This window comes from Aulonocara stuartgranti, assembly GCF_965226115.1.
Source record: "Aulonocara stuartgranti genome assembly, chromosome: 15".
Classification (NCBI taxonomy): Eukaryota; Metazoa; Chordata; class Actinopteri; order Cichliformes; family Cichlidae; genus Aulonocara; species Aulonocara stuartgranti.
Genome location: NC_138951.1, coordinates 5,896,255 through 5,910,522, shown reverse-complemented (window position 1 = coordinate 5,910,522; position 14,268 = coordinate 5,896,255). Strand labels below are relative to the sequence as shown.

Below are 14,268 nucleotides of genomic sequence, written 5' to 3'. Positions count from 1 at the left end.
TCTGTTTTAAGAGTGATACCAATATCTAAAACTGAGATATTTCAATATAATGGCTGATTATTTTTTTCTTTCTCACAAACCTAATATAAACAGATATTGCTAATATCTGTTTTGTTTGGTTATTTATTTTGGTTTGGATCAGCTGGTTGCTATCTTTTTAAATGTTCATTTTTGGGCTATTATATATGCCGATACCAAAAGACGAATGGCTAATATCTAACCTAAGTTGGTCAGGTTTTAACTTTAGTCTTCAACCAAAAACTGGTTAGCACATAAAACAGAGTTCTGTCAAATAGAATCAAAGTTTGCCTACTTACCATGGAAGCTTTATTCTGGCACTAAAAAAGCAAACAAACATTTTTTTCTCATTCACAAGTCAACACAAATTCCAACTTGGTAGCTTGAAATTTCAGGTTATTTTCTCCATTTGTAGTGGGTTTTTTTGTTTTTAGCTTTTTAAATTTTTTCTTTGCATTTCAAAATTTTGAGATCTTAACTCAAAAATTTCAGATGCAGCAAAAACTTTTAGCAACAAAAAGTTTTGTCTTGTGGGTTGAAAAAAATGACCTAAGAAAATTAAGTAACAAAAAGATCCACTCCACTTTCAACAACAGAAAAATGCTTATCTCAATCATCCATGCCACAACTGATACCTCTGACCCCACATACTTCATGTTTATTATTTTTACTTTTGTTTTTACTATTGTAAACAAAGTCACAATTGGCATAACAACCCATCTTGTCATTGGCTATGAGTTGTGACAAAAATATAGCTTTTCAGTTAATGAAGTGCTTGTGGCCTTTTGTGCAGGGGTAGATTAGCTGTTAGTCTCTACAATTCTCCAGGCTGTATACTAACTGATTGTTGTCAATAGCCTTAAATTTTGCAAAGCATAAGAGTGGCATCAGTCTTTGTCTGCATTTTGATGCAGCTGTCTGCATCAAAAATCAAAAGGAATCAATTCCAGTGTTTTCTCAAACCACCTGTTTACTGCTACATCGCCACTGAAACTACACAGTCTGCCCATATACATCATGAAATTTTAAATGGCTATATGTTTTAACATTAACTGCTGTTTTCTGTGCAGACAGACTGTTCTACCGACAGCGAGAGTGAAGACAACTTCATAGTTGTCCCTCCACGAGATCATCTCGGCCTGGCCATATTCTCCATGCTCTGCTGTTTCTGGCCTTTGGGGATTGCAGCATTTTACTTCTCACAAGGGGTGAGGCCACACATGCACATATTAACACAGGCATGCAATGCATACTCTTTCAAAGTTGTGGTCTGTCACACATGAATGATGCAGCATCTGGTTGTCAAGGTCTAGCATGCCCCCACCCCCTCCCCCCCAATCACCCATACACATGCTTCTATAAATTCGTAGAGATGGGAACACACAAACATGTAAACACACACATCTATCCGTCTTTATGTATGACTCATTACCAAAAGATTAAGAGCCTTCACTCTTAAAAAAGGACTGACAGCTGACTCGCTTACTGCAAGGCCAATTTTTACTGAGCTATGCATCAATAACTCAAGGCCAATCTGAAATGGCTGCTTGATGCTCTGTAAACAGGCTGAGAGCCTCCTTTAGGAAGAGTCTATAAATCACTTTCAAGGTTCTATCTGTAAATGCCAAGAAAGGTTGTATTCAAAATAATAAGATGAGAGAGGATCTCTGAACGTGTAGACTTTTCAAGAGGACTGAAGATGAACCCAATTAAAGGCGGGCTGATGTATTAAAGATGGTGAGCCCTTGGGAAAGATGAGCCGTAATTATTTTGCAGACACACTGGCATTCTTTTGACTGATGCACTAAAAACGAATGTTTTATTGCAGTCCAGCATAAAAAAATACTAAAAATGACCCTAAACAACGTAATCTGAAGCGAGAAGCTTTACCAATATTTTCTTTTCAGTAACGTCTGCAATCACAACATAATAGGTATCTAATAGATTCCAGCCAGACTTCCTCCCTCTTTTCAGTTCTCTTTGAAATGACTCTGATGATGTTATGTCAACCAAAGAGCACAGGGAGTGCCTCTTGTCTTGCCGCTAATCAAGTCTGTCCTGTGAATCATCAGCATAATAAAGACAACACATTAAAAGGCTAACAGCACAAGCGTAAACACACAGTATGTCCGAAAATGCATGTAAACACACGCACTGCACATACAAACACACAAACGTGCTAGAGACAGACAAGCTTTTCATTAAATTGCCCTGCGTCTGACCACAAATTCTTATCAAAAGCTCAAGCATTTAGCTGCCTTATCTTGGGCGCAAGTAGTCTAAGCCCGTCAGTGAATTATCTTGTCAGGAGCTAATTTGATTCTTCCTGGGTAATTATGGGGAAGTGATGGCTGTGTTTAGGGATGGATGATTTTTCTGCCAATCTCCCCCCTTTAGAAGGTGCTTTCCTGAAGAGCTGTCAGGATTTCAAAGATATGGAGGAAGTTTGGGATCGCTTAATTTTATAGTTCAATAACCCACTTCACTGGTCTTCGTTTCATGCCGTTATTCAGAAGGACCAACCTGAAAGTGGTGATTCTATAGGAGCTAGCAGAGCACATGTCTGAGTATGCTTACCGGTGCATTTGCACTGCACTGGTGGCCAATAATGGCAATATCAACTCAACATGTAGGTAAAATCAGAATCTTTATCAGCTTTTACTTCATAAAAATATAATGGCTGAGGAATATATGACTCATTAAAAGAAGCCAACACAAACCATAACTAGTTGTAGCTGAGTCAGATTTCCTTTTTGGATTGGATGTTATCTAGGCAGGGATAGCTCAGTAGGTAAAGTGGTCGCCCCATGATCGGAAGGTCGGCGGTTCGAATCCACTTAACGGCTACCCTGAGGTACCCCTGAGCAAGGTACCGTCCCTACACACTGTTCCCCGGGCGCCTGCTTAGTGGGCTGCCCACTGCTTCACTGAGTGAATGGGTCAAATGCAGAGAAAAACAAGTAATTTCCCCATGGGGATCAATAAAGTATCCATTATTATTATTATTATTATTATTATTATTATTATTATTATTATTATTATAATTAAAGGATAATTTTGATTTTCTGTGTTTTTGTTTTAGACATGGGTTCAAATAGCAAGATTAGCAACTGGTCCTCCTAAACTGTGCAATCATCACACAATCAATAGTATCATTCTGACTTTGTTAATCTTAGAATCCTATCCTTAGTGATACCAACATCCCAATCCTGCGAGCATTCAAGCGAACCCTGTTTCAATTTCCAAACCTAACCAAATAGCAGTGCAAGCGAAGCAAAGAGCAAAACAAAGTCCCTAAATTCAAAGCCATGTTCTTCTGGCTGATTATTCCACTGCCACTCCAAATGAGTACTTTGTAGATCTCAAAAATAAGACAGCTATTTTTCCAAATCTAATATTTCCATGGCACGCACCCTGTGTGCATCTCTGCCTGCGTCATTTGCCGGAACAGCAGTAAGTGATGCCCTGGGATGAGAATGTGCTGTCCAGAACTGATGAGAGAAAACAATAAACAGATGTTGCATTGTTGCCTAAGGTAATCTGTCTGTCACAATGATGTTTGGGGGTAAAAATCAGACAAATGGAGCTTTCAGATACAACAAAGCATGCGTTTCGCTCGCTGCTGGGTTGAGGGCACTGTTTTGGAAGAGCTGTGGACCACATAGCAAAATCAGTTACGTTTTTGAAATTTCCAATCAGTGCATCAAGAAAATTCCGTATATGAAAACTATATTGATTTACCCTTTACTTCAATCAGAAAGCTTCAATAGATCTACTGAGAGAGAATGCTTAAGCAACCCTAAGCCATGCTTATAAATATTGCCTACCTACAACAAGCTACCTGACCGAGGCTGGGCAATTAATTGTCTCAAGGGGCCGCTTGAGAAACTGGGACTGTTGTAGAAGGCTGTACCTTCCACAACAGTCCCAGGTTCTCATGTGGCCCTCTGGGAAAATGAATTATCCACTCCTGTACCTGACTGTTAAAACACACCTAACATGCAAACTGGGATGGAAATCAGTTTTCTAAGATAGGGATTTACCTCTGTCGCAGGTTCCTTTCACATATACACACCCTGCTCATTTCATTGCTTTGGCAGAGCTTTCTGTCTTTGTAGAACACTGTAGATGTGACAAGGGCAAAGAAATTTATTTATTTATATTTTAGAAATGATAGCACATCAGCTTCACCACTTACTCTAAGGACATTTAAAAACAAACACGTTAGCGACTGTAATAGACTCTGTGGATGGCAGATCAATAGTGTTTTTGTTCCACTGGAAGGTCAGGCCTAGTCAAATACAGCGCCGCTGCTTTGCCAAGGAGACGAGTGAGTGAAGGCGTCAGCAAACACCTTAACACAAAAACAGACATGCATTCATATGCTGCTGTAACGCTGTTCGCCAAAGACAACGGCTTTTATTGTGCATAATGTCTTTATGGTAACTTGTGGTGCACAATTTTGAGATTCAGTGTTAACCTCCCCCCACAAACGCACGCATCAGCTGATAATAACTGGAATACCATAAATATCTGAGGGAAATTAGCTTTGAGCATTTGATTGGGAAGCGGAATTGAGTTTCAATTATTGCCGCTAATTGGGTGAGTGTTTTGTTTTGGAGATGCTGATAAATTCGTCACTTAGCTCTGAGACATCTGCACTGGAAAGTGCAGGGCTGAGGAGCAGCAACAATCTATTTCACGATCTTGCAAATAAGACTCCCCTGAAGTTATCGTATGGCGTACGAGCCATAATAAAGAATGAAAATGAATGAGCTCGTTATAGTGAAACTGTTTCTCTATTTGTGCCTGTCTGTGCGAGGGAGGCGGAGACACAGACACAGAGCAGGGGGCGTCGAGTGTTGTTTGTTTGGAAGAAAAACCTGTTAAGGGTGCCGAGTCTCCATGCAGCCGAGTCTCAGATGTTATCTTTTTTCTATGACACCACATTTCAATCATTTTGTCAAGGTGGTGGAGATAAAGCCTTAAATGCTTCTAACCATTTTGCTCTCAAGGGTATTCAAGGAAAAATACAATGATTGACAGTGTTAAAAGTTAAGCTGCGATATTTTCATCACTCTCAGTCCACATTACAGCATTATTTCAGTTTGTCACAAAATGCCTTGATTTCATTTTAACTGACAAACATTGCGTATCATATTTGACAAATGCACCAGAGAAACTGACCCTCGAGTGAGTGCCCTTTGAATAGCCTCTGTAGAAAAAAACCCCTCTTCAGTCTGAATCTCAAAACAAGTCAGAACTATTTTAGTGTCCCCAAAGACCTCTGTGGGGTTGTGCTAATATATTGTCAGAGGGAGAATGTGCTTTGTGTCATTTTGAAAGCAAATTAAAGCCTAATTTCCCATAAACCCCTCATAATGGTGCTTCTGTTCCAGTGATTACTGTATTGATGTGGAAGCTGAAGGCTGCCTCGAATGCACATATTTCGTCTGGATTTTCTTCCTGACCTTTCGAGGCATTTTTCTAAAGAGCCTCTCTCGTTGGCTCTAATCTAGCTGTCTTTGTCTTGGACTATTAACTTTGTCTTCAAAAATCTGCTCAGCCTTAGAGAAACAGAGCAAAGTGGCAATACCTTGTGCTGTTTTTTTTATTAAGTTCAAACAATCAAAGTGATACAAGACCCTTCCTAATGGCCACTCTGCGTGCATTCTGCAAAACTACAGAAGGTTCTGACAGATGCGTTGTGTCTGAGCCAGGGCTACATCCACAAAAGTCAGGAATTCAAACTAGTGATTGGTTTTTCAGTAATCTGCAGTGAAACATCTTCTTCACTTGCTGTGGGCACTCGCAGAAACATACAGAAAGTTTTAGGCATCTGATTTTGTTTAAATGCTTCGTAATTGTCTCCGTACCCTAAAAAACAACCCCAACACAAAGTTTTCCGTCCAGTAAGCATCAAAAAATCCTCTTGAGCTCTGAGCTCATGGCAATTAACAATGCTTCCTTAAAAGCAGAAAACAACTGATTATTAATCCTGTCTGCATTTATGTTCTTAACAATATATTGAAATGACTACATAAACAATGCCTGTTGTTCTGTTCTAATATAATTGGCTAAAGCCGGACTAAATATGCAAAATTCATTTATATCTGCTTCACTGGAGTTATTTTACCCTGGTGAGAAACTGCAGAGAATGAGATCCAGAATTTCGAGCTAAATGGAGGAAGGCATGAGTAACTAGAGGTCATATTCTGGTACAGCTGCTTTGTCGCTGTTTGCATGACTGTAGTGCAAATTGGCAGAGACTATGAATAATACAATATTTTTGTCAGGAGAGAGCGATAAAGCAAGACACTTAAAGAGTAATTAAAATAATGTATTCGACTTAATATGCACAAAAGGGAAAAGAAATATGCCATTAGCCTTTTGTGAGTAGACCCCATTGTGATGTCATTATTTTAACGGGTTAGTCATTTTATGGAGTCTAGACCCTGGTGGTGGATGAGGAGTGATGACATGAGAACTGGAGGGATGTGAAGAACCCACCAGTAAGGTTGAAGAGAATTGCATTAATTCCACACTAAAATAACACCTGGCAGTGGGAGAGAAAGCACAATCTGATTGGTTTGGCAGAGAATAAATGACCTCAGGAAAAAGTGATGAGTTTGAAGTGGGGAAACGGGAGAGAGGGATGTGCAGTAATCTAAACAGAGCTAGCATCAAGACAATCTTCCTAATAGAAATTTCAATATATATTTTACATTAGATTTATCGCACACTGCACTCATTCTTTGTTATCACTGTATTTCTGTAAACTGTACTGTAATGTGCGAAAGAGTTGAGCCTTCCGATATTTCCTTATATTTTGCTGGTAGAACAGGAAGTAGGTGCGGCGATTTATTAAAACGTGCAAACATAATACAGTTTCTAAGGCAAACACAGAGTTTGCACAATTCTAATAAGTTTGAATGTCAATAATTGGTATGAGCACCTTCATTATTGAAGAAAGACTGAACTAAGCTGTTTGCATGTATTAGAGCCAATTTCTTAAATTTGTCACTTTGTAATATATTGTATTATTTAATTTAGTTCAGTCTGTTACTGTTCTTATTGTCTTGGAGCAACTGTGACCAAATAATTTTCTTAGGGATTAATAAAGTATTCTGAGTCTGATTGATGAATAGTTCTCCAGGCTTCTTGAAGGACATTTAAAGCTCTTTTTAGATGTGTGCTGCCTTTTGTTCTGTTCTGTCAAGATGTTCCCACACTGCTTCAAAAATGTTGCGGTCCGAACTCTGGGGAGGCCAATCTATGGCTGATACTGTTCCACTGTATGTTTCACATGGTCTCCCAGTAAGACCATTTCTAATGACGCAAGTAGATGGATCAACTGAAGAGCCAGATGCATCTCTCGGGTCCTGTCAAACGTCATTGCTGGATTTTCTTCTTTGTAAATAGTAAAAAATGTCAGCATCACCTTCAAATATAGTTTAGGAAATAGTCTTGCCACTTTTTATTGCATCTTCCACTCTCTATTTTCTCTACTATCCTCATTTTCCTGAAGGAAAATGTCCTCATTTTGTTTAAGGACATGTTGCACTCGATGCCAAGATACGTTTTCAGCTAACAGCTATTTGGGAATCACCTTATTGCTACAAAAATACTGTGTTATGTCATCTTTGGCTTTTTTTTTTGTAGATTCAACTAAAGAAATTAGAATAAATTATGTGTTTTTGTTACAGGCGGCTAAAAACAGTATTAGCATTATACAGTACTGTATAAAATATTAAATTTTAAGTGCAATACTTAAACATTATACTGGCTTAATGTTACAAAGACAGATTTTGTTTTACTATTTATATGACTAGCACAAGAAAAAACCAAACAGCCAATCTTCAAGGAAAAGCAACTTTGAAAGGCCTTCAGAAAGCCTCGAGAACTATCTCAGATTATACTATGTTAAAAAAGTAAACTTCAAGTAATCCTTACTCCAGTCAGTATTTCTTCTCTCCCCTCAGATATCCAACAAGACCACACTTAAATAAAGAAAGATGCTATTAGACTACATACCTGAACCAGCTCGCTCTTCTCAATGAGAAGAAGATTTCAGAATTCTTCTCAGTTTTCCCTTATGTTGAGCAAAGCAATTCTACAAAAGCAACTCATATGCAAGACTTTCAAAGTCAAAGGTCAAACCAAGTATAGCTCTTTTTTTTTTTTAATGGAGACTTTGTGTTTAGGGTTCCACTCCCTGCCTCTGCCAGATGCAAACTCTCTGACTACTGAGAGAGCTGCACCTGAGTAGCAGTGCAATCCTTGTTAACCTTGATTTTTAAGATAAGATAAGATAAGATAAGATAAGATAAGATAAGATAAGATAGAACTTTATTAATCCCTCGGGTGGGTTCCTCTGGGAAATTCGACTTCCAAAAAAAGCACAGCAACGACCGAAGTTACAGTTACAGAACTGTTATATATATATATATATACACACACACACACACACATATATAAATACAGAGACAAATATAAATAAAATATACAAAGGGGATAAATAGAATAAATAGGAATAAAAAATAAAAATACAAGTGAATTGCACATTTCAAGTATTGAGATTTTAGTAAGAAATGTTACCTCATGTACTTGGTGCTGTGGCTCACCTCCAAAATGAAAGTGGCAGAGTGAGCTAGTGTGACCCTAAGGCCAACTTCATCATACTCACATGCCACACATCATTATTAAATTGGATACAAGAATAATGAAGGCCATTTCATGCATCCACACAGTGCATTTCAAAATTCTGTTAGCACAGGTTCACACCCATCTGACTGTGTTGTGTTGTTGGCACATTGAATTATGGTTGTAATTTATAAACATGTTGAACACTGGAGACTGCTGAATCTTTGACTGCTGTGAAGAAAAAAAAAAGTAGTAAATACAGTAAGGCATTGTAATAAAAAAACTGAATTTATTTTAATTTAGTGGAAGAAAAATGAAACAAGAAACTTAAAAAGCCAATACAAAGGCCAAAAAACGCCAATATAACAGTTTATGCTCTGTAATTTCTGCTTCAGGGATAACCTCCACTCAGTGAACTAAATGAAAAAGAGAAATCAAAATAGTCTATTTTCCCTTCCTTTCCCTTCTGGCGAGGAAATCCATTTGAACAAGAAGATAGCTAAAGGTTACATAGCACAGCAACCACAAGTCTTTATACCTGCTCCTGCTTTAGAGAGGAGATTCTCTATTTACCATTATTAACTAGCAAATCCCCCGCCCTATGTGTGGGAGATAGGAAACATACATGCATGCATATATTACAATAATTATAGTGTGATGATAAATGCTAAAAAAATGTATGTTTTGATGTAGATTCCAAATACTACATCCAAACACTGCACAACTCTGCAGCTCCCTGCTTTATAATCATTTTCAGCTCAGTGTTTTGGAGCCCAGACTTCACATTACAATCACCACAAAATTAGGATGAATTTTTCGCCTACATGATTACATTTAGATGTGTTTAAATACAACCAACATGTTTAATATACATCTACAGTGACTAATGAGGCAGGAAACGGACCACTTCAAAACATAACCAAGTTTCAGTCCGTTTATTTCTGAAGTTATTACGTATCAAATAATTGTTATTTCTGAGAATGTAAGTACTGCCCATTGTTAATCTCACAGTGTTCATTTAGTTTCTTCTTTTACCATAGACTCTTCTAATACACTTCTTCTTTACACCACTCGCCTCACCCGCAAAGCCATCACAATTGTCAACGATGCAACCCACCCCGCGCACTGTCTGTTCAGCCTCCTGCCCTCTGGAAAGAGATACAGAAGTCTCCACTCCCGCACTACCAGGCTCACCAACAGCTTCATCCACCAGGCTGTGAGACTGCTGAACTCTCTTCCCTCCCGACTCCCAGCCAGCATAATCACCAGATTGGCAGAAGTATAGGAAGACAGATTGGACTCTACTCCCCCTCACCCACGCACACTCTCCAACAAAGAAACACTCTCTGAACCAAGAACTGAAAACATTCCTGACTTGCATTGCAATTGCACACACCTGCAACTATATATATATTTTTAGTATTTCTTTTAGCACTATTTATATTATTATATTACTATTTATTACTTTATTGTTAGGGCTGTTTTTGTTGTGCATCTGCACCTTATTGTTGTCAATGTCTACGCATGGGACAGTGTGAAACGTAATTTCAATTCCTTTGTATGGCAAGTACATTTGAAGAAATTGACAAATAAAAGTATTCTATTCTATTCTATTCTATTCTAAAAATACACTATATTAATGCTCAAGCTTATATTCATTACGCTGAATCATGCAACATAATCGCTTCAGTGTTTGCACTGTAAAACACAAAGTCAGTAGTTTCCTGGAAACGCAAATCAGACAGATTAAATATACAAATCAAATTTAGTCAAATGGCAAATCATATATACGTGATTATATTGTAAATGTATACATACATATATATATTTTTCTTTTTGTCAATTGGTTTTCCAGTTGGCATATGTACTTAGAAAAAAAGGCTGCAGTACCTGCATGCGTGTCATCATTCATGTCTGTAAACACAGAAAAGCTCAAAGAGTTTTGAATCACTTCTGATAAAACTTTGTATGTGTGTAGAGTTGGGTAATGTTAACAATTCATTAAAACTTGGCTTTCATCCTACAAGGTCTTAAAGGTCAGCTTAATGATTAATGGATTTAAAAACTGACAAAAGCCTTATAACTTCACCTATAAACTATGATTCTTAGTATTGAAAGTACAGTACAGTATAACGATATAAAATATCATTCCCCATTTGACCTTTGACCTTTCCTTTAATGTTAATAGGTTGATCTGAAAGTCAAAGTGATAGTAAAGCTGTAGGTATTTAAAAATATGTTTATCACTGCCATTGTTTGTATTGACAATGAATGGGAAAACAGTGAATAAATATTATATTTATTATAATATTATTAATATTTTATTTTGATGTTGTTATATACATTACAGTAAAAGGCTAAGTGTTTAAATACATAACAATTTGAATACATGCTCATGAACAAGTATGATTTTACTTGGAAAACAAAACTATCAAACAAAAAATCAATAGAAACGTTTTCGCTTGACATTTATCACTAAACATTTAAAATTAAGTTTAGTAAGTAAAGTAAAACATAATTGTACTGAAAAACATGTCAAGTATATTAAAATGGGTTTCAACAGAGAAAAAAGAAAAGCCTGAAATTACTTTTTATTGTACAACACGCTTCTTAAAGAATGAATAAAAAGAACAAAGAAAGCAAAATGAATGCATAAAGATCTCAATGCCATTTCCCATTTCCTTGAAACCAAATACTGCCCAGACAACGAGAAGCCTTGGCAGAGGTTTGTGCTCTCAGAGTGGTTTTTGTTATAAAAGCAGATTGCTTGAAAAATAAATGTATGCCAGAGGACAAAATATAACACCAATTTTAGGATTCTTATTTGATTGAAAACAAAAACTAGTATTTACTGCGGTTTAACGGCTGCTTTTTCTAGCTACACTAACAGGGGCTCGTGAAGAGGATCTATATGTGCCTGTTGTAAATGGGTCATGTCAGTGGGAGTCACTCTTTGGAGGGGGAAAAAAGCAGTGTGGGCACACAAAGAACCAGCTTTACACTCTGTGACTTGAAAGCATGGATTAACTGTGTGATATATAAATATGAAAATAATTATTATTTTTTTAGTTCAATGATAAATTATCTATCTTGTTTCCCCCATACGATTTTTGTCATTCAGTGATAGCAGCTGAGGTGACCATAACCTCCTGTCCTTCACATTTTCACACTGATTGCGATTTCTTAGTCCTGCAATGCATTTTTTATTCAGTTCATGTATTTATTTGCACAGGTCAGTCAGTTGGTCTCTCCATTTCCATGACTTTAGGTTTTACATTGCAATAGAAACGATAAACAACATATTTTTCAGTGGCTCACCATTTCTCTTGAAGTCGTTGCAAATGATATCAGCCTCTGACTTTCTTCTTCTTCTTCTTTGTTTTCTCTTTTACAGACCACTAAGGCAGTGAACAAAGGTGACTTCCCGCTGGCCAACATCGCCTCCCGAAGGGCTTTGTTCTTAGCTGCCCTCTCCATCACTATAGGCACCGGTGTGTATGTAGGGGTAGTGGTAGCGCTCATTGCCTACCTTTCTAAACCAGGGCACATATAGCAGTCACACCTTCTTTCCAAACACCTCCAGGGAGCCCAGGAAGAGAACACCGTCCTCTGGGGAATGTCACTGCGCCTGCAGACTTTGAGGAAAGTTTTTCCAGGATGTACAATTTTTCCCCCCTCCACCTTCCTTTTGTTCCAGACTTCTCTCCCTGCAGGCCCTCTGTCAGCCAAGATTTGCCACAGTGACTGGAGAGAGGTCAAGCAAGAGGGCAAGAAGAGGGAGGCCTGTGGATTGAGAGAGACTGCTGAGACAGAGGGTTTGAGTAAAGGAAGCATTCCATGTTGGAGCCCAGTTTGCATTGCAATGGCTTAAATCCATGTTTTCTTCATCCTCTCCTGACGGATTTTTAGGTTCCACAAGCCCTAAAGAAACTTTGAAGAGAGAAGCTCATACAGTAACCTATTGAACTTAACCAATTATTAACAAGCAGAGGTTTAGGAAGGTTCAGATCAACACAGTGTAACTTATTCACCTAAACCAATACTATACTGTTGTTGTTTGAGCTGCTGTTAAAATTGGAGCTGCCCTGTGGAGTCTTGCCCTGTATCATCTCAGTTTGCCACCTAGGATTGTCTTTAATATACTATAATCTGCCCCCATCAGCTCAAAAATGCATTTGTCTCTGGGCTGACTGCCTCATACCGCAAGATTTAAATAAAATAAAAAAAGATGTGAGAATATTTACACTTTCTTAAACCATGACAAAGGACTTATTTCCAGAGGGACATAAGAAAAAAAATATAGAGCGTTCATCAATAAAGGATCAAACTCTTGAAAATCAAAATAATAATAATTATAATAGGGAACACGGTTCCCTTCTCATTAAAACAAATGCACTGGCATGAATCAGAAAAATCTCAATGGAGCCACAGGCCTGCATTTTTCCTCAGTAAAGCTAGCCATCTGTCAAATCCCTAGTACTCCTAAAATCTGCTCATGCAGATATGTTTGCCTACATACATACAAATTTGCTTTATTTTGTTTGTTTTTTTAATGTTTGTCCTTTTGTGTTCTCTACTGTTTAAAAAGTGTCTTCATTAATACTGCTTAAACTAATTTTCATTTATGGCCTTTGAAGTAAAGCACAGATGTGAGATGGCCAGATATTCAGGGCAAATGGTGTCCAGTGTTTCTACAAGTGACACATCTGATAACACAGCATGAAATATGAAATGAAGCATGAGCCATTTAAGGATGCCATATACATAAAGTACATAATGTCAGTTCAAAGCAGGACTTACATACAGTTAGGTTCTTGGTTTTTGGACAAAGACTTAATTGTGTAAATTCTGGTTTGTTGGAAATCAAACGATCAAGATGTGCAGACTTTCCGATTTCATTCAAGTGGTTTAACAGAAGTATTTAATTAGTATTTAATTTCAAGAGGCTCAAAAAATACTTATAATTGGACAATGGACTAACAAGCAGTTACACAGCCAGGTGAGGCCTGGTTTTCTGCACCGTTGTATTATAAATTAAGCAAATAAAAGATCTGGAGTAGATTCAAATGGTCAAATGTGGCATTTGGTAGTGGAACTGAGTCACTGGTGTTTATTGATGATAATGACACGACTACACTCTGCTCAGATTCAGCTGTAGCTGTAAAACTGATCACACTGAACTTCACAGTGGAAATGGAAAGCATACTGCAAAAGCAACCCAAGGCAAAACAGTTACATATCCTTCAATGGTGAAGTAATTCGTGCGTATCTGTCTGAACCGAGCATGTCGTTAAATACAAACCCAATAATAAGCAATTAAATGTGACCACAGTAAAGGCCTAGCAGTGAATCTGAAGCAAGGAAATGCAACATTTGGTGACGTATATAGATTCCAGACTTCTAACTGTGTATATATATATATATATATATATATATATATATATATATATATTAGGGGTGCAACGATACACAAAATTCACGGTTCGGTTCGACACTTTGGTGTCACGGGTCGATATTTTTTCGATACAAAAAAATGTTCATGCCTTTTTAATATGTCATTTATTAAAATTATGAATATATATTTTAACTCAAAAGTACAGTTTTAAA

At 37.5% G+C, this 14,268-nt stretch overlaps 1 protein-coding gene across 1 annotated transcript in view; it reads left to right on the top strand.

Annotated features, from left to right (window-relative positions):
- Positions 1-14,062, top strand: part of syndig1l (synapse differentiation inducing 1-like) — a 46,022-nt gene extending 31,960 nt beyond the window's left edge. Inside the window, exons 3-4 of the mRNA XM_082505772.1 lie at positions 1,089-1,226; positions 12,056-14,062. Coding sequence (XP_082361898.1) covers positions 1,089-1,226; positions 12,056-12,214 — 297 coding nt within the window. The 3' untranslated portion in view covers positions 12,215-14,062. The remainder of the gene's footprint in view (positions 1-1,088; positions 1,227-12,055) is intronic.
- The last annotated feature ends 206 nt before the right edge of the window (positions 14,063-14,268 follow it).